This window comes from Perkinsus marinus, assembly GCF_000006405.1.
Source record: "Perkinsus marinus ATCC 50983 genomic scaffold scf_1104296928836, whole genome shotgun sequence".
Lineage (NCBI taxonomy): Eukaryota > Perkinsozoa > Perkinsida > Perkinsidae > Perkinsus > Perkinsus marinus.
In genome coordinates, this window is record NW_003216689.1 from 198,044 (window position 1) to 223,603 (window position 25,560).

Consider the following 25,560-nt stretch of genomic DNA (forward strand, 5'->3'; position numbering starts at 1 on the left):
AATCTGCATGTATTTTTCTTGTCCGACAGGATGATACCACTCTTTCTCTAACTCAGCAGCCGAGCCTTTGGAACGCCTACACCGCCTTGAGGTGATTATCCCTCTACATTGAAACATCTTGTGATCGCTGTTGTCAGCAACTCGCCCAACCCGTGCCCTATGATACCCATCGTCACGCGCCACGAAAATGGTGGGCTCAAGCTAGCTGGTAGGCAGAAGGCATGCTTGGTCTCCTGCAGTGTCCGCAAGGTATAATACCAACACACCAGATAGAAGGTGAAATTCTGTCGGCTATGAAAGCCGTGATTCCAAACGGAGTATCAGTGCTGGACAATACGATCATTTCAGAGAATAGCCAGATGCTGTCTCAGCAGCAGCTCGCTGTGCTAGGTAGGGTCTATACGATTTCAGAAAGCTGTATTTTTTGCTGATCAGATGAGAGCACCCCGATCGGTCGAGCAGTGGACTGGAACCCTCTAACTGTAACCCATACGATGCCAACAGCTCGAGTGCAGTGAGTCGCTGGGTCGAAGCTGGAGTTTATAATTTGAATACTAGCGAATGTCCGAAACCTCCAACACGCCTTGGTGTTGAGGGAGATGAGGAACTTTGCGAAGCATTATAAAGATAATGCTTTCGTAGGCATGCTTTTCCAACGACATTCGGCAGAATTAAAGAAATTGTAACTAGTGGTACTGCTTCGACTCGACAGTGTAATGACCAGCTCTCACTGGTGCTACGAGTCGAGTAGTTGGATAACACATGAGTTCACAGGAGCGGGCATAACCTCCTCCAACTTATCAAGGTAACTTATTGGAATCTTGGACATGGCAACACACACGTGAAGGGGTAAATGATGATATCATCGGTATTCGATGATACCAGAAGGGTATCCTCATCAATAGCAAGTCCGAACTATTCAACCCAACAACCTCGATAGTAATGGGCTTAAATGCCCACAGAATTGTTTGAACATACAGCCTGCATCTGCAGAAGGGCAACAACGTAATCTTTATACGGGAAGCTCAACACATCAGACGGATATAAAACCAGTAGTGGAACTGAACCTACGGACAGAATTGATTTGAGATATTTCGGTTCAGAACTTCGAGGCACTTCTTAAGAATCCGTTTGTGTAATAAATGATTGTATGAAAAGATACACCCTCTCATCACCATCAACAGTGAGTGATGAAAGGACAGTAACATAACTGAAGACTTAGTCGCTATACTTGGTTACGACTAGCTCTCGCGTACAGGATCATCTAGCTGTGCTTCAAAAGTCTTGCCTTCGCTCTCGACATCCGTCATCTGGCTCTCCGTCTCGCTAGCTATTTTTGAGCCTTTGTGGGAGAGGAAGCTCGGTGAGCACCAGGCAGTGTTGATGGCAACACCCTTATTGGGATCATCGTCCTCCCTCGCGGGCTTCCGATGCCGGAATATGGGCCAGAAGCAGATGATAGCCTTCGGGATCGTCTTGTTGTGAGTCTCATCCAACCGCTCATTCTCGGCCTCGAGTTTATCTCGTATGCCGTTACCATGTCGGAATATAATAACACCAGCCAGGATGACCACCAGGCAGACCCATTCGAACCAGGTGATGGTATCGGCACCAATAAGAGGCCAACTAATAAGCGACATGAATGCGGATATGGGTACTGAGAGTTTGAAGCAGACGAAAGTAAGCAAACTTGAACCATAGCAGACAAGTAGAAAGACAGTGATGTTGAAGCAGACGTTGATAACCATGAACACAACAAAGGCGGGCATTGCACCTTGTGCGTGTAGGAGCGTTTGGAAGCCCTCTCCCATCACATCAAGTACATTGTCAGACGTCCTGGATAGCTCTATCAATATGGAAACTGGGAATACCCAAATTATACCAAACGTATTATTTGAACTGCCCACAGCGAAGACGTTAAGTTTTTTATTTTTGTAGCCATGTTTCTCAGCGTATTGAGAATAATCACGAAACATAGCCTCCCTGATAACCTGAGCTAAGGCCTGGAAGAAGGTTGACATGAGGCAGAGGACTGACATAGCAGCGCCACTCGATCCACCAGATGCGGACGAGAAGACGGCAGAAACGATTGTCATTGCAACAACCATGGTCACTCCAAGCAGCTCTTCGGAAACGTACTGTCTTCCCAGTAGAATGCAGGACCACATAAGTGTGAAAGGTACCATACCTTGTTGAAGTAAATTGAACAGAATAATCGATAGGAACGGTTGAGTGAGATACATAAGATTATCCCCTAGTACGTCTCCCATAGATGAGAAGAAGGTGTATTTGATGCCGGGCAATTTACTCCACCATCGCCAGAAGCCTTTTTTAGACTCATCGACATCTTTACGTGGAGTCCATACCCAAAGAAACTCCTCCTTAGTCATGATGTCTTTATGCGTGAGCTTACTCACGATCCACAGAATGATGAGAAGCGACCAGTAGGTGGTGAAATACACGTACTGGCTTATAATGCAGGTAACATAGCCTGCCGCATCTCCCAAAGGCTCTGATCTAATCTTTCCCGCGATGATATTAAGAGTCCCCAAAGTCACAAGGAGGACGATAAGAGTGGGGATAAGTAACTTATGCCACGTGAATCGGTCACGCCAGGAGGATCTCTCCTCCATCACCGACGTACTATCAGCTGGGGTGGTCCCGCTGCCGCTACTGCTGCTATTTAAATGTTCCGAGGTCACTGCAGAAAACGACATTCCTGAGTGTTACAAAAATTAGAATCTGACATGATAGTCAAGCCTCTGGAGTATTCATCGGCATTTCCTAAAGTGAATTTTCCGAGTTTCCGCTGTGCTTACTGAGCCAACACAGCGAAGCTACGTGCCCCCAATACGTGGTATTAACCTTCATTGTCGCTCCTAGCTGGGAACCCTGAGTACACTATACGAGAGATAAGCCCCATCTACAACTACACAAGTACCTCTTTGTCAAAGCGGCTCATGTATTAGATCACCTGAGCTTAACCATGTTATAAGGCCAGCAGTCCTCACTGGGACGAAACGTTGTGTCGCTGAATTCCGGCCTTAGACAGATTGTGTGCTTGATGCCGAAATATGTTTAGGACGTTGTGCTTGGATGTTTCGATTTCAATATGTGTTCGATTCATATTCTTTGAGGCGTTCTAATGTGCCTCTTGTAGGTACTTATTCACGATGCTGCGTTTACATTGCCTTTTTGTATTGGACGGAACAACGCACGTCTTGTTGGGAGTAGTCACGAAGGTCGGAATGCGTCGTTCTGTTAATGATACCATGATTACCCCACCGCTTAGGCTTCCTTTGACATTTCTCGAGAGCTACTCCCACCCACCGAGTTGAACAGTAGGTCTTCCGTAAAGGATCCAACAGAAGATGACAAGGTAAGGTTGCACGATCATCCGTGGCAGTAGCCACGATCATGTGTATCGCGCTAACGGCTCGTGTCGGTGTTGCATTAGAACATGAACGAAGTGTTGTTTCATCTGAGTAGCAGCTTTCGAAAACTCTCGACCAGCCGTATTGCGTTCGTCGAGTGGATGTGCCTTTTCCAGACTAACCTCGAGCTTTCTGAGCTTCGGAGACGTTCCCTTGGCAATGTTGTAGACGATGTGCCGTCTACCTCCCCTCCCCACTACGATGAGGAAATTGACAGCACTATCGGTGTAAGCCCGCGGGTCAGCTCGTTAATGCTAAGCCTTTTGTTCTGATCAGTCTATATGATGGTCTTTTTGCTATCTCGTTCGTCCAGGATGAACAAGAAGATTGAAAGATAACGATAAAGTTCGCTGACAGTCTAAAATGGCAAGTTTTGGTCAGTGTCGCTCCCTTTGCAGTACTGTCCTCAAGTGAGCGGCTATTGTGAACTTCTTACACCTTTCTGAGTTCTTATATCTGCTCCTATTGCAAAGACGCATGAGTGGTTCGTTGACTCGTATTGTAAGCTTTACGCTAGTTCGATCTCAGTGCTTTGCTGTTGAGTTCAGTTGAATGTTAGGCAGGGCTTGGGTTTTATTCCTGGCAGCGGTGACTTGCAAACAGTTCATAATCGTCTCACCAAAACTCCGTGCCTCAACAACGTCGGGTGAGATCTTTGGAGCTGAAGAGGATACGATGCGGTAGCCACCACTCATATGTTTGGTACTAGCAGCAGTAAAGGTAGTGTTTGGGATGCGTCTCTCTCCTGCGGATGACGACTCGACTCGTGAGCAGACATCAGATAGAAAGGTGGTTATTGAATAGGTAGTACACAGCGCATGCACTCACAGCGCATGCACTCACAGCGTTCGAGGCGTGCGCAACAGAGAATTATCGGATTATCACGGATTGGTCAATTGCGGCTATAATAGAGAACGCGATCTCATTTGGAGGAGCACAACCGAAACGTGAGGCTAACACGATGATTATCTCAAGACATTTTATATTCGTATATAACCTAGCTGGAGATTTATCAAGAGAGCTACACTTTGCGCGCTTCTCAATATTGCCGCGCAGAAAATCTCGGTGGCCGACGAAAATTTCTCTTAGACGACATCAAGAGAAGATCTCTCGCCGTTGCCACAGAAAGGCACCCCCAAAACCATGAGCAAGTAGAGAAGCTGCTCCCACTTGTCCAGTGGTGCGATACGCTCCGTTGGTCAACTCTCCAACACAACATTATATTCATGGTGATAGGCGCAAATGCCTACCGAATTATCGAGACTGTAATAGCAGAAGTGGCAATTATGCAGTCTTTGTGGAGGAGGAACATAAGAGACTCCTAGAGGAATATATAGTACCAGTAGAACTGGTGACTATCACAGGAGTATTGGTAGTATGGCAGAAACTGAACCTATGGACAGAATTGGTTAGAAATATTCGGTTCAGCAGGAAACGATACTATTGGTAGCATTCATGAAGTTCGGACAAGATGCCCGTCTTGAATAGCCATCGACAGCATCGTGACATAACAACGGCAGTATTTGCCTATGAGACAATTGATTGATCTCAAACAGTAGAACACTGGGCTAAACAATCGAGACCGTATTGTGTCCTCACTACAGTGTGGATAGTCGAGGTAACCTTGCCACGACTAAACTGTAGAGAGGATCACTTCACAGTTAATTCGAAAGTCTTTTCACCGCCCTCGATGTCTGTCAACTCGGACTTCGCGTCACTAGTTGCTGTAGAATTCTTATGAGAAAGGAAGCTCGGTGAGCACCAGGCAGTGTTGATGGCAACACCCTTATTGGGATCATCGTCCTCCCTCGCGGGCTTCCGATGCCGGAATATGGGCCAGAAGCAGATGATAGCCTTCGGGATCGTCTTGTTGTGAGTCTCATCCAACCGCTCATTCTCGGCCTCGAGTTTATCTCGTATGCCGTTACCATGCCGGAATATAATAACACCAGCCAGGATGACCACCAGGCAGACCCATTCGAACCAGGTGATGGTATCGGCACCGATAAGAGGCCAACTAATAAGCGACATGAATGCTGACAAGGGCACTGTGAGTTTAAGGCTCACAAAGGTAAGCAAACTTGAACCATAGCAAACGAGTAGATAGATGGTGATGTTAAAGCAGACGTTGATAACCATGAACACGACAAAGGCGGGCATTGCACCTTGTGCGTGTAGGAGCGTTTGGAAGCCCTCCCCCATCACATCAAGTACATTGTCAGACGTCCTTGATAGCTCCACCAAGATAGAAATCGGGAATACCCAAATGATACCGAAGGTGTGATTAGAGCTGCTCACAGCGAAGACATTGAGGTCGGTGTTCTTATACCCGTGGCTCTGAGCATATTGGGTGTAGTCATGAAACATGGCCTCCCTGATAACTTGACCTAGAGCCTGGAAGAGAGTTGACATGAGGCAGAGAATAGACATACCAACACTGCTGGACCCACCAGATGTTGAAGAGAGAACGGCTGATACAATTGTCATTGCAACAACCAAGGCTACCCCCAGCAGCTCTTCAGAGATATACCGCGCGCCGAGCAAAATGCAGGACCACATAAGGGTGAAAGGGACCATACCTTGTTGAAGTAGATTGAACAGGATGATCGATAGGAACGGTTGAGTGAGGAACATGAGATTGTCTCCAAGCACATCAGCGATGGAGGAGAAGAAGGTGTACTTGAACCCTGGTAGTTTATCCCACCACCGACGGAAGCCTTTTTTAGACTCATCGACATCTTTACGTGGAGTCCATACCCATAGGAACTCCTCCTTAGTCATGATGTCTTTATGCGTGAGCTTACTCACGATCCATAGAATGATGAGAATGCACCAATAGGTGGTAAAATACACGAACTGACTAATAATACTCGTAACATAGCCTGACGCATCTCCCAATGGCTGCGACCGAATCTTCCCCGCGATGGTATTTAGAGTCCCTGTCACAACCAGGAGGACGATGAGAGTGGGGATAAGCAACTTGTGCCATGTAAATCGGTCTCGCCAGGAAGAACAGCGTGCCTTCTCCATCACGGGAGTGTTGGGAATTACGCTGCTACTGCTACTGCTGCTGCTGGAAGTTACTGGGGTCACTGCAGAAAATGACATTTCCGAGCGCCACGAAAAAATAAATCTGAAATACATGAAGCCTTGCTAGCGCCACCTGAATACAGCTGATCAGCAATTTCCCCACTATTATAAGCCACCATACTGCTATACAGTAGTAGCCCCCCTACCCCCCTTTACGATCGCTTATCCACTGTAAGAGTATGTTGATAGTAATGACTTGAAATTCGACATGCATGATCCCGGCTGCTCAACAGTCAATGACCGTGCCGCGAATTTAGCTGTGTGATATTGTCTCTTATCTCTCCTCCTCCTCCTCCTCCTCATTCTTTTTAAGGGACACCCCACACAAATATCCTTGCGGTGGCAACATCGAGTATGCCATGCAGAGCATGATCTTTAAAAACTACGAACGACTCTTTGTTGAGGGGCCCAAGTAGAAGTCAAAAAGGGGCCACTTGTAATATCCGGTCAGCTGTAGTCCTCGCGTCACAAAAAGGAGACAGGTTGTGTGCGAGATACTGCCATCGATCGCGGATAAGATTTTACTGTCTTATTGTTGATTTCGGGGTTCTCAACTCGTGATTGTTATAGTTTTTGATCGTGTTGCTACCAGATTTTCCTTCGTTAACTTACAACTGCATTGGATCTCCATCTTCACACCATGGTAATGGAGTTTACGTGGAGTTGCGTGAAGTCCACTTCACGCTTGCGCAGTGCGGGCCGCACTGTGCGGCCCAGTAAAGTAGTAGGCACCAAAGTCGAAGCCCTATTCCACCAGTGATACTTAGTATCCCCTAGCCGCTCAGGCTTTCCTGGGCCCGAGGGCTACTCTTGCCTATCAAATTGAATAGTAGAGCTCCCGTAAGGAATCCTAAAGGGCAAGGCAAGGTTGGACGACCATCTGTGGCAGTGGTGACAAAGATATCCTGTGGAATGTCAGTGTCATTAAGGCCGCTATCCAATCAAAAGAACGTCGCACGAGTGTTTTGGACACGCCGGCATAATCAGGGCATCCATAATCAGTTCGCGGACTTCTATCATGCAAGTGCGTTGTCACCGTTCATTGTTGGTGGACGCGGGTTCAATCCCCGGTTGAGACAAGTCACAGTCAACAGCTTGTTTTCGTTCCTTTTTCACACCGCACTTTCCACCAATGCCGAGTGATACTCCCTGGAGCCGTGGAGGACACAATGCAATGGCCATCACTGATCTCTTTGGTAGGAATAGTAGTGGAAGTAGGACGCGGTATCATCTCATCGAAGGTACCTACGACGATGTGCCTCCTAATGCTCGATTGGGATTGGGCACTGCCACGAGGGAGAAAGGCTCACTATTCACAACCTCCTCCAGACGGCTCAGCTTCAGACGCCGCCTCGGGTTCACACTCTCAACCATCCGGATATCAGAGTGGACATTACTCACCCTATTGGGTGTCATCACAGCCCTCGTAGCTATTGCTGTGGAGTACTGTGTTGCCCATATGTAACCTTCATATCTGGACGGCATACACTACTAGTGGTCTTCAGTTTCGAACTGAGAGCTGAGGGGCCACTGTGGGTCTATTTTCTCACCGGACCCTTCCTTGTAGTGGCCGCTGTCGGTTGCGTGTAAGTCGGGGTTAATCATCCTCCTCTGTTGAGAGGCTCTCTATCAGTCAGTTCGGTTCCCCTGCAGCGGTCGGCTCAGGCATGCCGCAGATGAAAGTCACATTGGTAGGGGAGGAGATCCCCAACCTCCTCACACTACGTAGTGCACTCTCCGTAAAGGCGGCCATAGGTTTATGTAAGGTACCCTGGTGTCAAAGGTCTTCGGACTAGGGTGTGGCCTGGCTGCTGGTCTCACTATTGGTAGTGAGGGACCCTTCGTAAGTAGCACTCACTCCTGGTGCATGCTACTACCATCGATCGGCTCAAGGTCCACGTATCGGGCTGTATAGCAAATGCACTGAGCAGATACCTCCCAGCTAAGCGGTTCCGTCGGTAGGCTCATCATCTCGAGATCATGGCTTTTCGTCAATTGCCCGCTCAACCTGAAGGTACTTCACCTACGAGACCTTCAGACTTCAGCTACTAGCAGTAGCAGTGAGTACTGGTGTTACGGCCACTTTCGGGGCTCCTGTTGGAGGTGTTATATTCGCCGTAGAGGTAACCAGCCTGAAAAGCTGACGTCTGAGATGGCTGTCCCTGCCAGGTTACAGCAGTGTACTTTTTCGTCTCCAACCTCTCTAGAGCTTTCTATTCCTCCATATGCTGTGTCCTCATATACCGCGTCACCAGGGAATCCGTAATAACAGTGAATCTGGTGACTGTGATGACCTCTTGTTAGGGCCTCGTCGACCTCTTCGAGGTTGAAGACATGCCTGATTGGAAGCTCCACTGGGAGCTCATCATCTTCTGCATCCTATCAGCTGTATGCGGAGTGTTGGCGGGGTTGCTGGTGTAACCACGAACTGCCTCATTCGTTCGACCATCCTCCCTTGTGAGATACTGCATCGGCTACATCAATCGCTACACGACTAAGTTGCCTTCCCTCTGGCGGTTCATCTGGGCTGTTTGCGTGGTCTCTGCGATCGCTGGGATTTCCTGCGGGTAGGACAGCGGCGATAGACATTAGCTCACAACGGTAATGGCGGCAGGTTACCTGTACTACAACGTCTGGACAAAAAGCTCCTCACGCTGCTGTTCTCCGCTGAAGAGGATCCTGCCGCTGACTACTACCATACTATGCATAGTGTTGGTGAGTTGGCGGTGAGTACAATATCGTGAAGTCGTCCATGTGGAAACTATGGAGTTCTCAGGCCTTACTTGGTGTCAAGTGCTTCACCTTTATCCTCAGTCTTAGTTGTAGGGTATTAATCGTTATAGTGCTCTTCACCGGTCTCTCGATGTAAGGTCACATCCCTGCTGGGGTCTTCACGCCTTCCTTCGTCATTGGAGCCCTCTGTGGTCGATTCACCGGAGTAGTCATGCATGAGCTCTTCCCTGACGCCGACCTAGCTTCGCCTGCCTTGTGAGCATCAACGACTACCTCTTTGGTTGGCCATTTACATCGTCAACAGGTACTCCCTTATTGGTGCTGTCTCTGTCACCGCTGGTGTCACCAGGACCGTCTCCGTGGCGGTCATTGCTTTCGAGCTAACAGCCCAGATTCACAACATGACGCCTATCTTGCTATGTAGCCTCATCCTCCTGCTTGCCCTAGCCTACATTCCTCACTCTCCAGGTACTTTGATATCATATACCGTTTCTGCTATGTTAACTATATCGATCTACGACGTCCTATTGCATCTTCGAAATCTACCGTATTTGCCTCATCTTAGGAAGAGCGATTTGTAAGGGGTGAAGCGTTCGTTTCTGATGGTTATCATCTGCGGCTCGCCAGATACCACCACGTGTGTCGAGACTTGATGATTCCGATCAACACAGCATTCTGCATTTTCGAAGGGTCGCCGCATGGTCAGTATAGGCGGTCTTCCACATGGATTTATTACACTTCCCTCACAGGTCTCGAGGTTCCCTTGATTGACGCTTACGATGCCTCACGTCGGCTCCCAAAGGGTTGCGATAAAGTCCCTGTTGTGGAGTATGTTGCCGGGCATGAGCCAATGATAGTCCTCAGAGGCAGGTTGGCCTAAGCCTCCAGCCTCCAGTACCCACATCTCTGTAGGCGTCGTGCCCATCTCGAACATAGTCGCGGAGACTTCAAAGGCTATAGAGGAGAGTCGTCTGCCGGAAGGACTACCGGATGATGAAATCAGGGATGTTCTTTCTCTGAGGACGCTCGAGCTCGACAGTAAGGCCTCGCACTTCGATCGGGCCAATCAGGCATTGCCTTAGACCTTCTCACAAGAGTAGGAAAGACAGCAGACTGGTCTCCCATCGTTGTTCCCGAGACCCTACCAGTTGCCCGAGTACAGTACCTCTTCACTATGCTTCGCCTCAAGTCCTTATTCGTCACGGAAACCACCACGCAGAGGCTCCTAGGTGTTATCACTAAGGTAAAGTACCGACTCCGTTCCCGTGGTGATCCTACTACTGCCCTACCAGGAGTGCTTCGATGCTACCCCTGCTGATCTCATACAGTGGAGTGAAGGCAGTGTCCATGGTGGAGGCTATAGACGGTTCACGCCGGGCTCCTTCTCGGTAGGCTTTGTTCGATAGTTCTACACAAGTCATGGGGAACATTCTCAGCAATTCTGGGCAGAAGATTGGCATTCAGCGACCTGCGATGGAGGGGGTAAACCTGCTGCACCGAGCGGAACCGACCACCCACAATGCTTGGCCGCTCCGGGGGATATCGAAATGCCGCAAATCGCTGACAGCCTGTCGGACATCAAACCTCCACCAGATCTCAACTGTAGGGTGGTCCGCATCGGGCACGATTAGTATCTTACGGTTGCCTCGTTATCAGATTCTAACGAAGAGACTACCAATCATGGTGATCACACTAGAGGGCCCTCGTCACCATCAACTCCCCCTGACTATGATGATGATGATGAGGAAGTTGTCCCGATCGACCCTAGCCCTTCAACGTCTGTTTCCTATCCTTACCCAGTCGTCTAAATATCCTATTTTTGTCCGTCGGCAGGGCCTCATTGTGAGGGCCTTAGACAGGAAATCGTACTATTTTGCAACTATGAGTATATCCTCTATTTTTGCAGCTCATTAGCTCACGAATCTTCTGTAGCTATTAAAAGGGTCTATTCTACTGAAGCATCCAGGCCACTCATATTTCTATTTTTTGATCAATCGCTCATCCTGAGGAATTTCTTGTTGTGATGCCTTTCTCACCATAGTAGTCATGTTTGGTAGGAGGATGTTATCGTGTTAGGAGGGCTCGGGGGTCCTTCTAGTAGAGCTCTTCAGATGCTTACCCCTCCGTTGCTTGTTGCTAGTACCGCTAGTGGCATCGGTCTATCTCCTACAACTACCCAGGTCCGATCGGGCCGGCAGCTACTACGCCTGGCTCGCTCGCTCTCCCGGGAGTCGGATTCCTCACCGTTACGATGGCTAGAGGTCAGCGACGCTACTCTGGACCTCGTCACTCACCGGACGGGAATCCGACTGGTGGAGGCCCTTGAGGTAAGGCGGCTTAGGTGGCTTAGTCGATCATGGCTTGATGCACTAACATGTGTATGGTGTAGGTTGGGCGTTTGATGGTCCAGTCCAACGTGGCAGACAGCAGTCTGAAGTCAGCTCTATCCAAATGGGTGGCCGAGAGTCGTGACGAGGTAAGCGCTGCTTAGTTGTCGAAGGATTTTCTGAGCTTTCGCAGGATGCCGTTGGTACGGGGACGCTACTGGAGGAAGGACGGCTTGCGATAGAGGCTCTGGGAACTGACGATCCTGCATGCACTGAGGCTTGCCGGAGAATTTTGTGGCGCGCGAAAAATATGAATCCTGACGACTTGGTAGGTTCGTTAGATAGGGCGTCGTATACATACCCTTCTTTAGGTATTAGCTTGGTCTCTTCTAAGCAGAGTCAACCTGGCCTATAGGGACTGGTCGTCGCTGCTGATATCGACGATCTCTCGAGTGCAGCGTATGACTTACATACAGGTTAGTCCAGAAGGCGCCTTCCTCGCTGAGTCTCGTCATGAAGGGAGCCCAAATAGCAACGGTGTTGGCGGAGACACGGTCGCAGGAGTGGCAGCAGCAGGTGGACAATGCTGATCTCGTTATCACATTGAATGGCGTAGGTTGATCATTCCGTCACGCGCCACGAAATTACCCTAGATTTTGGCCACTCACCAAGCATCCCTCTGTGACTCGTTGCCTCTGCCTTCCCTCCTGAGGATACTACAGACGATGGCCGCTGTGAATGAAGCCCCAAATGAGTTTGCCAACCAACGGAAGAGGGTCGAACAGGCAATTTTGGAGAGAATAAAAGTCTGTGAGGGCGGTGAGCAGGGTTTCTGGTGACTCCATCGCTAGTAACTCGTCGAGCGCCCTTAGACCTCCCCAGGAACCTCGACTGTGGCGGGATCGTGCGGCTCCTCGGCCGGTATTTAGAGAAGGTTCATCTACAGCGAATCGCCGAGTGGGCAGCTCTGAACGCGAAGAGACGGTCAGTGATGACAGCAGAGGACCTGTTGGTCATACGGGATAAATGCAGCGAGGTGAGTCCAACTGCTGACCATGAGGCGTCTATGGCTCCTCATAGGTTGGATTGGATGATATGAGCACCATTGACGAGGCCGTTCGGTGGTGGTTGTGTTTCAAATGGAAGTATGAAGGTCCCGCCAGGCATGTTGACGACGTTTCACAAGACGTTTCTGTCTACCTACTGCGTGTTGTGTTCCCCAAGTCCTCTGAACGGCTCTGCTCCCTGGTGGATACAACCACGACCCTCAACCTGCAAGGCTATTTGTGATAGAATGTTCGGTGACAGTACTTTGCAATATCCTGAATACACTGGAGATCAGCCTGTCACAATAACGGTGGTCACACTCGGTACCGATGTATCGGGCTAGTAGTAGATCCTTCCGGGAGCCCTCGAGGCGATGACAGTTGTGTCGCGGATGACCTCACAGACCCTGTAAGTAGCGCTGATGCAGTGAGGTCCTATCGACTCGGAAGTTCTCCTTCCGTAGAAAGAGTAGGGGACATCAAGTTCGCATAGGTCGTCCCGTCCATTATGTGCCTGTTGGTTACATCCTCATGTGTAATTGAGAGTGTCCCGTGGTCAATGGGAGAGCTTTGGTGAAGAGGTTAGCTCACTGGACTTGAACCCTCTCGATAAGCGGCTCATTTGTTCGGATATCGGTGGTGGAGTCGGGTTGCTGCAAAGCACTGACAATAGGGATGGTGGTGTGGCCAGGTTTCGGTGTCCGCGATGAAATATTTTCTATCGGAAGGCTGTCGATTGATAGCAGCAACGCTGTGCAAGCTGTGACACAAATGATGGAAAGCTGCTAGAAGTTTCCGACATGTTCTGAGTTCAGTGGGAGTCGACGTGTTCGATGAGGGATTCGCGATATGCGGGTTAGACCGATTCCACCATTCAGCAGATCTGTAACAACCTGCGCACGTGAAAACGCATCTTTTTGGAAGCTGGGAAGTATTTCGCGCGAGTATGGTCTTGCAGGTCACAGATATCACTGTAAATGATGGATTGTTTGAAGTTTCATTATCTATCCTCTGCAATGAGATTAGCATGAGTTTCATATAATAGTGATAGTTCGTAGTGCCTCATGACATACATACTTCTGCAACCTCTTAGGGTATCTACATGGGTAACGTTATGCACTAAACTGTTATCTATTTCCTCTCGAGGTACATTCTCTCGGGCTCGGAAAGTATTTCTCGAGCGTGCTTTAATTCACCAGTATGTGCAAGAAACTTGAAGCGTTACCACATAGTTGGACTGTATCCGCCCCTCATCCACGGAGTTAACACAATAGCATGAAAGCGATGATAGTGTAACCTTATTCTTACTGAATGAGATGATCATGAGATGATAAACAATACCAGTAAGAATTATGCCAGATTTTGCATGCCCATGCCGTAGTCTAAATTAGCCACCGGAGTAGCAGAGTGCTGAGACCGAGACATCGGCCCGCCTGCTCCTCCCATGGGTGGGGCGAGGACTGTTTGAGCTGAATGTGAGAGATCTCCACCAAACATGTTGGGATTGAGATTCTCCCGTACTTGCACTCGCTCGACCCCTCCGTCCAAGTAGATAGTTTCAAGCTGCTTATTGCGCTTCTTACTCTCACCAGCCACCACTTCAGTCTGATTCACTTCGACATAGCGGTCAACAGTCTGTACTTGAGGCACCTCTACAACACGTTCAACGCGCTGGACTTGAGTCTCCTCGATGATCTTATCGACATACTTCCGCACCACTTGAGGGACCGGGACTTCATTGATCTTCTCCACATAACGAGGGACCACCACTTCGACCTCCTTGTCGACGTACTGCACCTCGGGGACTTCAACCACCTTCTGCACGGTCCTCGTCACCGGCACTTGGACGTGCTTCTGGACGACTTGCGGTACATGAACGTCGATGATCTTCTCGACCTGCTGGATCACCGGGACTTCGACTTCTCGGTCGACATACTGCACTTGGGGAACATCCACGTACTTCTGGACCTTCTTGTGCACAGGAACGTTCACGTACTTCTGCACAGTCTGAGGGACCTCGACGTCGATGACCTCCTCCACACGCTTCACAACAGGCACCTCGACCTCACGCTCCACCACTTGGATCTCGGGCACCTCAACGTCGACCTGTACAGTCTTGGTAACCGGGACCTCGACGATCTTCTGGACAGTCTGTGGTACAGGCACTTCGATAATCTCCTCCTCATACCTAACCTGTGGGACCTCAACCTCTCTCTCGATCTCGTGGATCTCGGGCACTTCAACCGTACGCTGAACGACCGTCTCGTAGACCTTAGGAACGTGCTTGTACACCACCTGCTCCTCAGGCACCTCCACAACGTTCTCGTGATACTCCACCTCAGGAACGTCAATGACCTTGTCGACATACTCAACATAAGGCCTGTCGACCGGCACCTCAATGACGTTCTCGATGATGTTCTCTTGGTACTCCACACGCGGGACCTCACGGACCACCTCCCGAACCTCGTATTTGGGGACGTGCTTCTGGACCTTCTCAATGACCGGCACCTTCCTCTCAATGACCTTCTCAACCACCCTCTTCTTCTTCACCACCACATCCTGCGTGTCCTGTTGTTCAACATCATCGATGATCCTACGATGAACCTTGGGTATCTCAATCACGCGTTCCTGCGTGTGAATCACAGGCACTTCACGCACAGTCTCCTCGACCTCAATCTTGGGAACACGCCTCTCGACCTCGACGATTTCCTCAACAATCTGTGGCACGTAGACGACCCTAGGCACCTCAACGACCTGCTCGACCGACTTGGGGATAACACGTTCCACCACTTCAGTCTTGGGCACGTGAATGACCTGCTCCACGATCTGTTCGATAGGGTGCTCAATAACCTCCTCAGTGATTTGGGGGATATGCCGGTACTTGGGCACCTCAACAGTCTGGTGGACCGACTTAGGGATGATGCGCTCGACAGTGGTAATACGAGGAACCTCAATGATCTCCTCCTCGATCTGCTCGACAGGTATCTCCACGATCTGTTCCATGATCTTGGGGATATGACGGTAGATCGGCACCTTCTCAATGTGCTCGACGTACTTCGGAATTACCCTTTCTTGCACCTGGACGAAGACCAATGTAGGCCGACAAAACATGGACGTGCTGGGGCTCACCTGAATCTTCGGAATGTGGTTGATCTGCTCTATGATCTCTTCCCTCGGAACCTCGATCACCTGTTCCACGATTTGAGGCACGTGAAGATACCTACGAGAAAGAGCACGTGATGCATCGACAACACTCATGTTTTCGACCTTGGAACCTTCTGGACCTTCTCGACCATCCTGGGGATGACCTTCTCACGTGTGATAGGACGTTTAACTTCAATTACTTCCTCACGTACCACCTCTTGAGGCACCTCGACAATTTGCTCAACAATGTGAGGGACTCTCACATACTTGGGGACCTGACGACACGAACAAGGATACGACGGCGACGATAAGAACACCTAAGTTCATTTACCTCAACAACCTGCTTGACAGGTCTGTGTGTGATACGTTCCTGGACGACTTTACGAGGGACATCGACGTTGACAACCTTGTCGACCGTCCTCTGAACCACTTGCACTTGAGGGACCTCCACGACCTTCTCGACATATTGAATTTGCGGCACTTCGATGAGCTCCTCCACGTACTCGACCTCCGGGACGTCGACGTACACTTCCACGATCTCCTCTTCAATTTCCTCTCGAACGTTTTGCTTGGTTGGCAACTGTCGAACTTGTTCCTCTCGGACCTCAGTGATCTCAGGGGGAGCCGATTCCACCGATACCGTTGGAGTGTAGAGGTGTTGTTGTTGTTGCTGATGCATAGCATAACCAGCTGGCTGCACAGGCTGGCCGGTCGGGGTGAACAGATTAGCTTGTTGGAATTGCCCAGGCTGATAGAACCGCTGCTTGAGCGATTGACTGCTGCCAGGCGTTTGGTAAGGCTGTGGACAGAAGGCCTGGAATGGCTGATACATATCCAGACCACGACCTTGAGAGCTGAGGAACAGGAATAGAGGTAGAAATATTGAAATCGACTACAACACAGATGATCTTGACTACTTGACAACACGGATTTCAAATGCCACCATTTCATGCAGTCCTTCAATATCGCTACGACGACGCTCGACCACGATGCTTCCAATATAAAAATACGATATCATCCAACGGACGACAGAGGAAGGCCGGGAATTCATATGAATCGAGTGAATTCGAGCGCTTCATAAGACGTATGAAAATGGAGGATGAACCTAGAAGGGAGGGCCGTAACTGTTGAACATCTCGGCGAAGGACTTCTGGTCAGCAGCAGAGGACGGTGAAAGAGATCTCCGTTGATGGTGCTGCTGCTTTTGCTGAGCCAACTGTTGTAGCTGATACCGACTCACACTCTCAGGAGGGAGATCATGAGTGGAAACAGAGGTGTAGATATGGGCCGGCTCGGGGTCGTAGGCAGTGCCGTCGACGCGCTCATGGAGCCGTTCGATACCACCCTCGATGCGAATAGTCTCCAACTGGGTAGTTATCGTACGCTGCTCACCAGTGACCGTCTCCTCACTAGGAATCTCAATGTACCGCTCGATCGTCTCGATCTGAGGAACCTCGACGATCTTCTCAACCGTTTGGGAGACTTCCTCCTCGATGATCTTATCCTGGTACTTCTGAACTCTCTGAGGGACCTTCTGCTCTTGGATGACGTCTACGTACTTTGTGACGAACACATCCTGGGGAACATCAACGTACTCGATCTGTGGGACCTCCACATACTTCTGAACCGTTCGGACTTGGGGTACACGGACCTCCTTCTGAACAGTCTTATTAACAGGCACGTCGACGACCTTCTGGACTTGTTGGGTGATAGGAATCTCAATCTCTTTATCGACATATGCCACTTGGGGGATCTCGATAATCTTCTGAACCCTCTGGACGTCCGCAACGTGAATAACCTTCCGGACCTTCTGCTTGAACGGGACATCAACGTACTCCTCGACATACTCCACTTGTGGTATCTCCACCACCTTGTCGACATACTCAATCTTCGGCACCTCCACGTACTTCTGTACCTTGCGGACTTGAGGCACATGAACGATCTTCTGGACATGCCTATCGACGATCTCCGGGACCTCTTTGTAGACCACCTGTTCCTCCTCAACCTCAATGATCTTCTCAACATACTCGATTTGAGGAACTTCCACAACCTTGTCGATGTACTCAATCACAGGCACTTCCCTTTGAACCTCCCTGGTGATCTCGACAATCTTCTCCTCGTAAACGATCTTGGGCACCTCTCGAATGATCTCTTGTATTTCGAGCTTAGGCACCTTCTTATAGATCTTCTGCACAATCGGACGCTTTCTCTCGACGATCTTCTCGACCACCCGTTTCTTCTCAATGATAACGTCCTGGACTTGCTGTTCGATCTCCTGGTCAACAATCGTCCGAGTAACCTTCGGCACCTCAATAATCTTCTCCTGAATCTCTCGACGAGGAACCTCACGGACAATCTCCTCAATGTTGACCTTGGGCACACGCTTCTCGATCTCAATGATCTCCTCAATGATCTCAGGGACTTGCACAATGCGGGGGACCTCGACGATCTGCTCAACAGGGCGCTCTACGATGCGCTCGACCTTCTGAACCTTCGGGACGTAGACGATCTCCTCGTGGATTTCCTCCACGGGAATCTCTATGGTCTCCTCTGTGATCACCGGCACTTCACGATAAACTGGCACCTCAACGATCGTAGCGACTTCCTTGTGGATCACACGCTCAATATACTGTATTTTGGGGACCTCGACAACCTCCTCGATCACTTGAGGGACCTTCACCTGAACAACGGCAGAGATACTCGACCTTCTACTACGAGGTAACTCCTCACCTCCACAACTTCTTCCTCAATTTCTGGTACGTGTCGGTTCACGTGAATGGTCACCACCTGTTTAACAGGCTTCTCGACGATCCTCTCTTGGAACTGAGAACAGCTCGATAACGAGTATTAGAACAGGCGAATGGAGCTAGCTCACTTGAACCTTCGGGACTTCGATGATTTCCTCCTCGATCTGCTCGACAGGAACCTCAACAATGTCTTCAATAATGCGCTCCTGCCTAACCCGAACCTCCTCCTCTCGAATGCGAGGGATTTTCACATACTTCTCGACCTGAGGAAGAGGGTGTGATAACGTAAGACAAGAAGCTCACTGACCTCAACGTGTTGAATGACGGGTTTGTTGACGATCCTCTCTTGATAGACTACTTTCGGCACATCAACGTAGACGATCTTTTCCACAGGTTTCTCGATGTACTGAATCTCGGGTACTTCAACGATCTTCTCGATGTACTGCACCATAGGGATCTCCTCGACCTCCTCAATGTATTGGATCTCAGGCACGTCGACAGGGATCTCGATGACCTCATCCGTGATGATCTCCTGGACGTGCTGGACCGGTGGAGCCTGCAGACGCTGTACTTGATGGACTTCAGTGATCTCGGGGTCCTTGGTAAGCCGTGTAGAGGAGTAGGTCGGCTGGCCAGGCATATGCTGGTGCTGCTGTTGATACCCCCCTGGGAGGCGTTGCAAAGCAGAGAAGTCGGGTCGCTGGTTGAAGATAGATCTTCGTGATTGGTCCAGCTCGTTATCAGGGGGGTGACCTCCACCGAAGGGCATGCCCGGGTTGAACAACGTCGGTGGCCCAAAGTAGTTTGGATACGCGGAAGGGTTGGAGGCGGCCATGAAAACGGTCAGCCGTGTGAAAACTGACGGTTACAGAACTCAATCAACCAACACGTGAGGCCCCACCAGCAACGGCTATGGGAAGTGATAAGGCCTGAAAGACTCGTCAGCCACAACGAAAAGATCTCAGGGGGGGGAGCTTTCGACGCGAGATGAGGAAGGAAAATCGTAGCGACCATGTGCTCAGAAACCGTAATCTTGCGCTCACGGTCATGCGCGCGCGCCATTCTAATCGATTTTGTTTCCAATGAGAACAGGCAGTGAAAAGGTATCTTGAGGTTGCTTGTTGCTGGATACGAATGATGTCCGAATCGGTAGCTATTCTTCTTTTTCCTCTCGATAAACTTGATAGTCATGGGTCGCGACACGAGAAGCCGTAGCCGATCACCTTATAGTAGGAGCAGATCACGAAGGGAAAGGCATCGCGATAGTAATTGGCGAACGGGAATATCTTAGGTTCAACACTGCAAGATACGAAATAGGTCGCCTTGTGGTAGTCGGTGTGTTCCGATTTGGTGTAGAAATTCGTGATGTTAGTTTGTGGGGGTCTAGGGGTTTCTCGGGAACTCATTTTTCAGTACTCGACCACCACTTGCTGTGGTAAGCGTGGCAATGATACTCAACTTTATCATCATTTTTCAGCGGGATTTTCCTCGTAATTTTCACAGGTTCTTGCAAGTTTTCAGCAGTTTTAGTGTTTTTCCGTATTTTTTCAGGAAGCCGTGACCGCGAACGCGACCGTCATCGAGGCCATAGGTCCCATAGACACCACCAGTAAGCTAATACCATTCTTCTTCCCATTTAGGCATTGACGTAGGGGAGCTGTACTGCAGTTGTAGAAGTTCGTCTCACTTTGGTTTTCTTTCAGAATTGAATTTTCAGGCGCGGTGACGTTAGGGTTGCTCAGAAATGATGGATTTTGGTTTTTCCTTTTTAGTCGTAGCGATGATCGCGACCGTGATAGTTCCACCGAACGCGAGAAGGCTCGTCGCAGAGCTCAACGCGAGTAGGAACGTATCTTTAGGTTGACTGTGTATGATACGAATCATGTCAGTTTCCTGACCAAGTCGGCTCATCAAGCTGGTAACACCTCAAACATGTTCTGGGATGGTTTCCAGTGGATTCCCAAGATCGGCACTCAGGATTCTGCCCAACACAATGCCACACGGAAGAATCGTCGGCTCTATGTTGCTAACCTCCCCATCCAACTAGGTATGATCATATCATCAAGCAGTCTGTGGCAGAGCTTTCCTTTCTCAGGCCTTACGGAGGAGTTCCTTGGACAACAGCTATTCGCCGCTCTGCGTGAGCGGGGGTGTATCGCATCTGATGGCCATAGTCCTGTATTACACGTCTGGTTCGCCAGAGAAAAGGGTGGTACGCATACACAGGCTCCTCAGGATGGGCCCTAGGTCTGTCGAGGAGTTCCTTCTTACGTCGTAGGTAACTATGGATTCGTAGAGTTTGCTACACTAGAAGATACCGAGAATGCACTGGCGCTCGATGGTACTACCCCTGGTGCTGGAATTTTGTGGCGCAGCGGTAATTTATTCCCTACAGGCCTGGTTGTGATGGGAGCCCCTATCACTATTCGCCGACCATCGGATTATCAAGACTCGACTGTTCCCATGCTTAACGACTCGGTTGTTGCTGCTGCTGCTGCCGCTGCTGCTAATAGTAGGTCAATATTCAACAGATCATAATATTCAGTTAATCAATAGTGAAATGATACGATGGTAGCCTCTTAATAGGTTACTATATTACATATCATGTACGGCAATGTGCATATTAAGGATTAACATATAATGATGGTATTAATGATTCTTTTCATTATAGTTATATCTAGGTATACTTCGAATGTGATTGTATGATATCGCCCTAATACCCCTACAATATTGTTATTAGTGTATTATATTATCATCACATATGCAGGTGTAGCGCTGTAGAGTTGATCTAGGACGCGCTTGTTCAATAGGAATGAGACTCTATCTTCACATCGGTCGTAGTTCACCTTGCTTAGTGGAGTTTCACCGGTTTTACGTGAAGTGGCGTAATACTCTGTGAAAAAGCCGATATTTGCGCTATGCAGTGATTTTTGAGATATTTTTCGCTAGTGTTTTTCATATCGTAGTAGTTGTGATGCATCCCTTATCAGGTGCTGTCGGCAATCTCGGTGGCCAGGCTACTAGCCGAATTGTACGGTTCGCGCAGGTGAGGCCGTTGGTAGTTTGTTCTACTATGCGGCTTGGTGTTAGATCGTCAGAGTTGGCCCCAACACTACCAAGGATGAGTACACTGACGTAATTGAAGATATGAAGGGCGGCTGCGGTGACTTTGGCAAGCTCGACGCGGTATATATTGCATCGGCTGATGTCCATGTAAGGCTACTAGCTTGTGCGACATGGAGCCAATGGTTGGTAATTTTCAGGATCCTTCTACTCAAGGGTTGGTACTCGCTGCTGGAGATGTGTGTTTGGAGTACTCAGATCTCGGTGGTACGTATTTTGGGGAAGTACGCACATGGTCAACTACATGTGTTGGTGACAATATGGACATAGGGCGAAAATTTCGGGGAATTTCTGTAGCCGAATTCGTATAAGTATTAGAAATTTTGCCAAATTTTCTCAGATTTTCCACATGTAGTTGACAATGTGAATATTTTCTCACTCTAAATGGGAAATATCTTTTTTGGCGGTCAGGTGCTGAGGCTTGTATGAACGGCATGAAGGGTCGCAAATACGACGGTCAGGTGGTTCACATGAGCAGTGTAGATGAGGAGACTTGGCAGAATTTGGCGAAGTAAGTTTTAAGGAGCGTTGGAGTATATGTTCGCGGTGAGCTCAGGAGTTTTCTCACTTACTATAGGAGTTCATGTAGGGATTCGGGGAGAAGTCTACAGAAACCAATATGAAATTTTCAGAATTTTTATATTCGCACCAGCACATGTAGTTGACCATGTGTATGATTTGCCACACTGGTTTTAAGTATCCGTAGAATTGATAGTAGTAATAGTTTAATCGTATTATTACTGACTGGCTTTTGGGAGGGCTAGAAAAAGGACATGTTTTGTGCTCCTCTGGTGGACTGCTTATTTTGTTATCATTTTCTTGTGTAGGCCGGTGCTTGTCGAGATGGACGCAGCACTTGGTATATTGTAAGACTGGAGTCGCCGCCGACCTGCTTGTTGTTACTACCTTGTCGTCGTCGTTATGAAGGCAAGGGCCCCAAGGAGTAGGTCAGCACGTGAAACTATTACTACCCCTCAGCGGCTCATCGAAGTGTTCATAGTAGTTGAGTTTCACTCTGTTAGTCTAATATCATAACTAGAGTATTATTCAAGTATAATGGCAGACTCCCCAACAGACTCACCAGCATCGGTGGCATCATCTACTCATTCGACGTCTGGCCGCTCGGTTGCTAAAGCGGTAACGACCTCAGTGTACGAGATGGACGGCGCTATGTAGCAGGGGAGAGGCTGTTGTCTTGTTGGGGAGTGGTTTATGTCAGGCAACATAATCCTGGCTTTGATGAGATGAGGGATCACCAGGAAGGCTCGGAGTCGCAAAGTCAAGTTACGGTAGTAGTAGTGGTATTGAGTTGATGGTGACAGTGTTGTATGGTCAGAGCCCTTCTTCTGGTGATGAATTCTATAACAACATGGACGTCAACACTGTTGGCGTTATAGGTGAGTTGTGTATTTTATGGTATTGCAGTGAGCGAAATATTTGCCTTTATTTTTAGTGGCTTTTTTCAGATCCGAAACATAGTAAATTTTCGGTACGGAAGATCTCTGGTCTTAACGATATGCCTGATAACGTAAGAAGCGTGGTAGTAGCAGTGTTCACTGTACACTGATGCCAGGTGACTGACTTCAGTGCACTATCTAAGCCGGCTAAAATAGTGGCCTTGTGCATTGAGAGGGTTCCTGGGTGGCGAGGAAGGGTCCAACCGATAGATGTACCATCGGTGCCCTTTGCTTCGCTCCGCTAGAGTTGTGTGGAATTTTAGGTTGAGATAAACCAATTATGCGAAGGTCTGTCGAATCAGCTGTTTAGAGTGTCTTTGGCGAAGTCGTGGACTGATTCTGATAGTCCGACGAATAATGATGTCCCTCTGGCTTTCAAAAGGGTTCTATTCCGGTAATGGTGGTGATAGTCGGAAAAAGGCGGAGCGAAGTTTTTTTTCCTTATTTTTCAGAATTTACGGTAAAGACGCCCAGTCGTTTTATGACCCAGTGTACGAGCTGAAGGTCTTCAAGACGCTTTCGAGGTATCGCATAGCGCCTCAGCTGATCGCATGTGTAGGAGGAACGGACTTTCCATTTGTTGGTTATCGTTGTGGTCGTGGTGGTGGTCAGGGTAGTGGTTGGCGTATTGAGGAGTGGCATGCTTCGATAGCGGTGCCTACCAAGTTGCTGGGAAATCCGAGTATACTCTGTCAAGTGGGGAAAGGAGATTTCTTTACGGAAGTCCAGGAGACTTCGTGTTCAGATTGCATCCCAACTTGGCCGTTTTCACAAGCTGGACCAGCGACAGGATTTCCCGAGGTCTTTCAGTACGGAGCCGGCAACAATGAAGCGTTTGAGGTGGGTAGACGATGCTTCGCTCCGCTGTGATTTTGATGCAGGAATTGGGCATCGGAAGCGTCGAAAGTAACCTTTGTTGAGCCGGAACAGCGGAGGAAGTTGGAAAGGTTGCATGTTGACCGTATGGTGAAGGAAGCGGAGTATGAGGCTATTGGTTGGTGGTGTTGGTAGGCGTGCATGGTCAGGTGGCTTATGGGGTATCTCACGAGAAGCCAGGATGATATTGTTAAAGGGCAGGGCATGGACGTTGTATTCTCCCATAACGATGTAATAGAGCTTGGCCAAGGGTGGTAGTGTTGGAGACCTTCAGCTGAGCCTTGGAGTTTCTATACTTATTATAGAAGTGTACAGAAACCAATGAGAATGTTTCTAGAATTTGTCCTAGGAATTTTCAGGTTGTCATTGGCACATGTAGTCGAGGCACATGTGCATGTTCTCACGGATAGTCACGGTTTTAACAGGTACAGGAGAATAACATATTGCAGACCCAGTATGGGCTGCGGTTCATCGACTTCGAATACGCCCACTACAACTATCAGGCTTATGATATTGCTAACCTTTTCTGTGAGTTTACTATGGACTACACTGAGAGGTGGGTCGGGGTGGTGGTGGTCAGTGTTGGGGGAATTTATATACGTTTTATGAGCAGTTGAGCTCAGGAATTTCCTCACTCATTATACGAATTCAGCATTGGAGTGAAAGGGTACAGAAGTCTATAAAACTTCCCCAAAATTTTCTCAGATTTTTCAAACGTGTTTGACAACGTGCGTGGGCAATTCGACGCTACTATACGGATCTATCAGGCACTACCCTTTCTTTGCAACTGATTTAGCCGCGTATCCGGATGGCCGTACGCAGCGGTTGTTCCTCAGTGTCTACCTCTCAGAGTGAGTCCAGGGAGAGTATACGGTGCGTATTATGGTGGTGTTTAGGTATCTGGAAACGCCCATTTTCCCGGACAACGACTTGTATATTCTGCCGTTGATGAGGAATGTGTCCAAATTTGGTATGGCATCTCATCTGCTGTGGGGCCTGTGGAGCGTCATCCGAGCGCCGCAAGCGCCGACGTATGATGACTTTGACTTTTTAGTGTAGGAATATGTTCAGGTGTGGGCTTTGGGTGGGATGGGTTATTGATCAGGTACGCGAAATTCCGTTTCGACTCCTACTTCCGTATGAAGAGTATAATCCTGGCTCATGACAAGGAGGCGGTGGAGGAGGAGAAGGAGGATCTGTTGAAGGAGCAGATGGAGCGTACGAAACGCAGTGAAAAGGTAGGTGCTAGGGATAGAACTCGGTACCTATAGGATGGAAAACGTGGCCTTTTCCATTACGCTATGTTTCCACTAGTTTTGGCTTCAGATGATCTCGGACATGCGACCGTACATTGGTTTCTTCCGTGGTATAGAAATCGGTGCCGTTGCCCTGTCCATTGGCCTTTCCCTCGGTACTGTGTTTGCCGTCCTTAACTACCGCCCAAGAACACTGTGATGAGACACACTCTCTAAAATTGTAAACCTCATATTTGGACGATTGCCCGACATAGTTTCTAATGCTAATATATTTTCTGTAGTGTCGCCGCTGGGATTCGAACCTGCGTGTAGGCGATATCTCTTTAG

General features: G+C 48.9%; 10 protein-coding genes across 10 annotated transcripts; 6 read left to right on the forward strand and 4 right to left on the reverse strand.

The window, feature by feature from the left end:
- The first annotated feature begins 17 nt into the window (after positions 1-17).
- On the forward strand, positions 18-3,933 carry Pmar_PMAR006782 (hypothetical protein). Its single transcript, XM_002788048.1, has 8 exons — positions 18-91; positions 138-208; positions 250-390; positions 436-514; positions 3,161-3,242; positions 3,293-3,379; positions 3,551-3,661; positions 3,711-3,933. The coding sequence occupies exons 2-8, from the start codon at positions 160-162 to the stop codon at positions 3,717-3,719; spliced, it is 558 nt and encodes a 185-aa protein (XP_002788094.1). The 5' UTR covers positions 18-91; positions 138-159; the 3' UTR covers positions 3,720-3,933.
- Pmar_PMAR006783 (hypothetical protein) lies at positions 1,242-2,096 on the reverse strand (the record flags this gene model as incomplete). The annotated part of the gene is made up of 1 exon (XM_002788049.1): positions 1,242-2,096. One exon carries the CDS (start codon positions 2,094-2,096, stop codon positions 1,242-1,244), a length of 855 nt encoding a protein of 284 aa, XP_002788095.1.
- A 1,151-nt stretch (positions 3,934-5,084) lies between the features above and the next one.
- Positions 5,085-6,215, reverse strand: Pmar_PMAR006784 (conserved hypothetical protein; the record flags this gene model as incomplete). The annotated part of the gene is made up of 1 exon (XM_002788050.1): positions 5,085-6,215. The coding sequence occupies one exon, from the start codon at positions 6,213-6,215 to the stop codon at positions 5,085-5,087; it is 1,131 nt and encodes a 376-aa protein (XP_002788096.1).
- Positions 6,216-7,656: 1,441 nt separating this feature from the next.
- On the forward strand, positions 7,657-10,137 carry Pmar_PMAR006785 (conserved hypothetical protein; the record flags this gene model as incomplete). The annotated part of the gene is made up of 16 exons (XM_002788051.1): positions 7,657-7,720; positions 7,766-7,985; positions 8,030-8,110; positions 8,158-8,249; positions 8,291-8,367; positions 8,418-8,482; positions 8,539-8,647; positions 8,694-8,786; positions 8,829-8,941; positions 8,987-9,091; positions 9,139-9,254; positions 9,395-9,512; positions 9,562-9,677; positions 9,726-9,834; positions 9,885-9,958; positions 10,007-10,137. The coding sequence occupies 16 exons, from the start codon at positions 7,657-7,659 to the stop codon at positions 10,135-10,137; spliced, it is 1,683 nt and encodes a 560-aa protein (XP_002788097.1).
- A 294-nt stretch (positions 10,138-10,431) lies between these two features.
- Pmar_PMAR006786 (hypothetical protein) lies at positions 10,432-11,977 on the forward strand (the record flags this gene model as incomplete). Its single annotated transcript, XM_002788052.1, has 8 exons — positions 10,432-10,500; positions 10,550-10,645; positions 10,694-10,859; positions 10,914-11,034; positions 11,398-11,584; positions 11,647-11,733; positions 11,778-11,912; positions 11,963-11,977. The coding sequence occupies 8 exons, from the start codon at positions 10,432-10,434 to the stop codon at positions 11,975-11,977; spliced, it is 876 nt and encodes a 291-aa protein (XP_002788098.1).
- A 332-nt stretch (positions 11,978-12,309) lies between these two features.
- Pmar_PMAR006787 (hypothetical protein) lies at positions 12,310-12,874 on the forward strand (the record flags this gene model as incomplete). The annotated part of the gene is made up of 3 exons (XM_002788053.1): positions 12,310-12,403; positions 12,514-12,620; positions 12,665-12,874. The coding sequence occupies 3 exons, from the start codon at positions 12,310-12,312 to the stop codon at positions 12,872-12,874; spliced, it is 411 nt and encodes a 136-aa protein (XP_002788099.1).
- Positions 12,875-13,917: 1,043 nt separating this feature from the next.
- On the reverse strand, positions 13,918-16,630 carry Pmar_PMAR006788 (Involucrin, putative). The gene is made up of 4 exons (XM_002788054.1): positions 16,106-16,630; positions 15,898-16,049; positions 15,760-15,850; positions 13,918-15,708 (listed from the first exon to the last, which is right to left on the reverse strand). Exons 1-4 carry the CDS (start codon positions 16,604-16,606, stop codon positions 13,981-13,983), a joined length of 2,472 nt encoding a protein of 823 aa, XP_002788100.1. The 5' UTR covers positions 16,607-16,630; the 3' UTR covers positions 13,918-13,980.
- Positions 16,631-16,879: 249 nt separating this feature from the next.
- On the reverse strand, positions 16,880-19,356 carry Pmar_PMAR006789 (DNA double-strand break repair Rad50 ATPase, putative; the record flags this gene model as incomplete). Its single annotated transcript, XM_002788055.1, has 4 exons — positions 16,880-18,454; positions 18,490-18,597; positions 18,650-18,784; positions 18,829-19,356. The coding sequence occupies 4 exons, from the start codon at positions 19,354-19,356 to the stop codon at positions 16,880-16,882; spliced, it is 2,346 nt and encodes a 781-aa protein (XP_002788101.1).
- A 354-nt stretch (positions 19,357-19,710) lies between these two features.
- On the forward strand, positions 19,711-22,632 carry Pmar_PMAR006790 (splicing factor u2af large subunit, putative; the record flags this gene model as incomplete). The annotated part of the gene is made up of 12 exons (XM_002788056.1): positions 19,711-19,750; positions 20,073-20,130; positions 20,294-20,362; positions 20,411-20,568; positions 20,617-20,733; positions 20,800-20,862; positions 20,917-21,033; positions 21,512-21,567; positions 21,612-21,734; positions 21,785-21,851; positions 22,056-22,155; positions 22,472-22,632. The coding sequence occupies 12 exons, from the start codon at positions 19,711-19,713 to the stop codon at positions 22,512-22,514; spliced, it is 1,011 nt and encodes a 336-aa protein (XP_002788102.1). The 3' UTR covers positions 22,515-22,632.
- Positions 22,633-22,700: 68 nt separating this feature from the next.
- Positions 22,701-25,498, forward strand: Pmar_PMAR006791 (Choline kinase alpha, putative; the record flags this gene model as incomplete). Its single annotated transcript, XM_002788057.1, has 16 exons — positions 22,701-22,816; positions 22,864-22,933; positions 22,981-23,041; positions 23,111-23,172; positions 23,218-23,313; positions 23,365-23,495; positions 23,554-23,656; positions 23,714-23,797; positions 23,847-23,941; positions 23,983-24,081; positions 24,127-24,208; positions 24,403-24,533; positions 24,745-24,828; positions 24,874-25,032; positions 25,083-25,215; positions 25,304-25,498. 16 exons carry the CDS (start codon positions 22,701-22,703, stop codon positions 25,430-25,432), a joined length of 1,635 nt encoding a protein of 544 aa, XP_002788103.1. The 3' UTR covers positions 25,433-25,498.
- Between the last annotated feature and the right edge of the window lie 62 nt (positions 25,499-25,560).

What these genes read in the sequence shown, in the direction of transcription:
- Pmar_PMAR006782 (XM_002788048.1), top strand. Translation starts at nt 160, where the DNA reads ATGATACCCATCGTCACGCGCCACGAAAATGGTGGGCTCAAGCTAGCT. An exon ending in GCAGCAGCTCGCTGTGCTAG is followed by an intron (nt 391 to 435) that starts GTAGGGTCTATA and finishes TTTGCTGATCAG; the next exon opens with ATGAGAGCACCCCGATCGGT. An exon ending in ATCCAACAGAAGATGACAAG is followed by an intron (nt 3,380 to 3,550) that starts GTAAGGTTGCAC and finishes TGCCTTTTCCAG; the next exon opens with ACTAACCTCGAGCTTTCTGA.
- Pmar_PMAR006788 (XM_002788054.1), bottom strand. Translation starts at nt 16,606, where the DNA reads ATGTATCAGCCATTCCAGGCCTTCTGTCCACAGCCTTACCAAACGCCT. An exon ending in CTGTCAAGCAGGTTGTTGAG is followed by an intron (nt 16,050 to 16,105) that starts GTAAATGAACTT and finishes TCGTGTCGTCAG; the next exon opens with GTCCCCAAGTATGTGAGAGT. An exon ending in ACCACATTCCGAAGATTCAG is followed by an intron (nt 15,709 to 15,759) that starts GTGAGCCCCAGC and finishes GTCTTCGTCCAG; the next exon opens with GTGCAAGAAAGGGTAATTCC.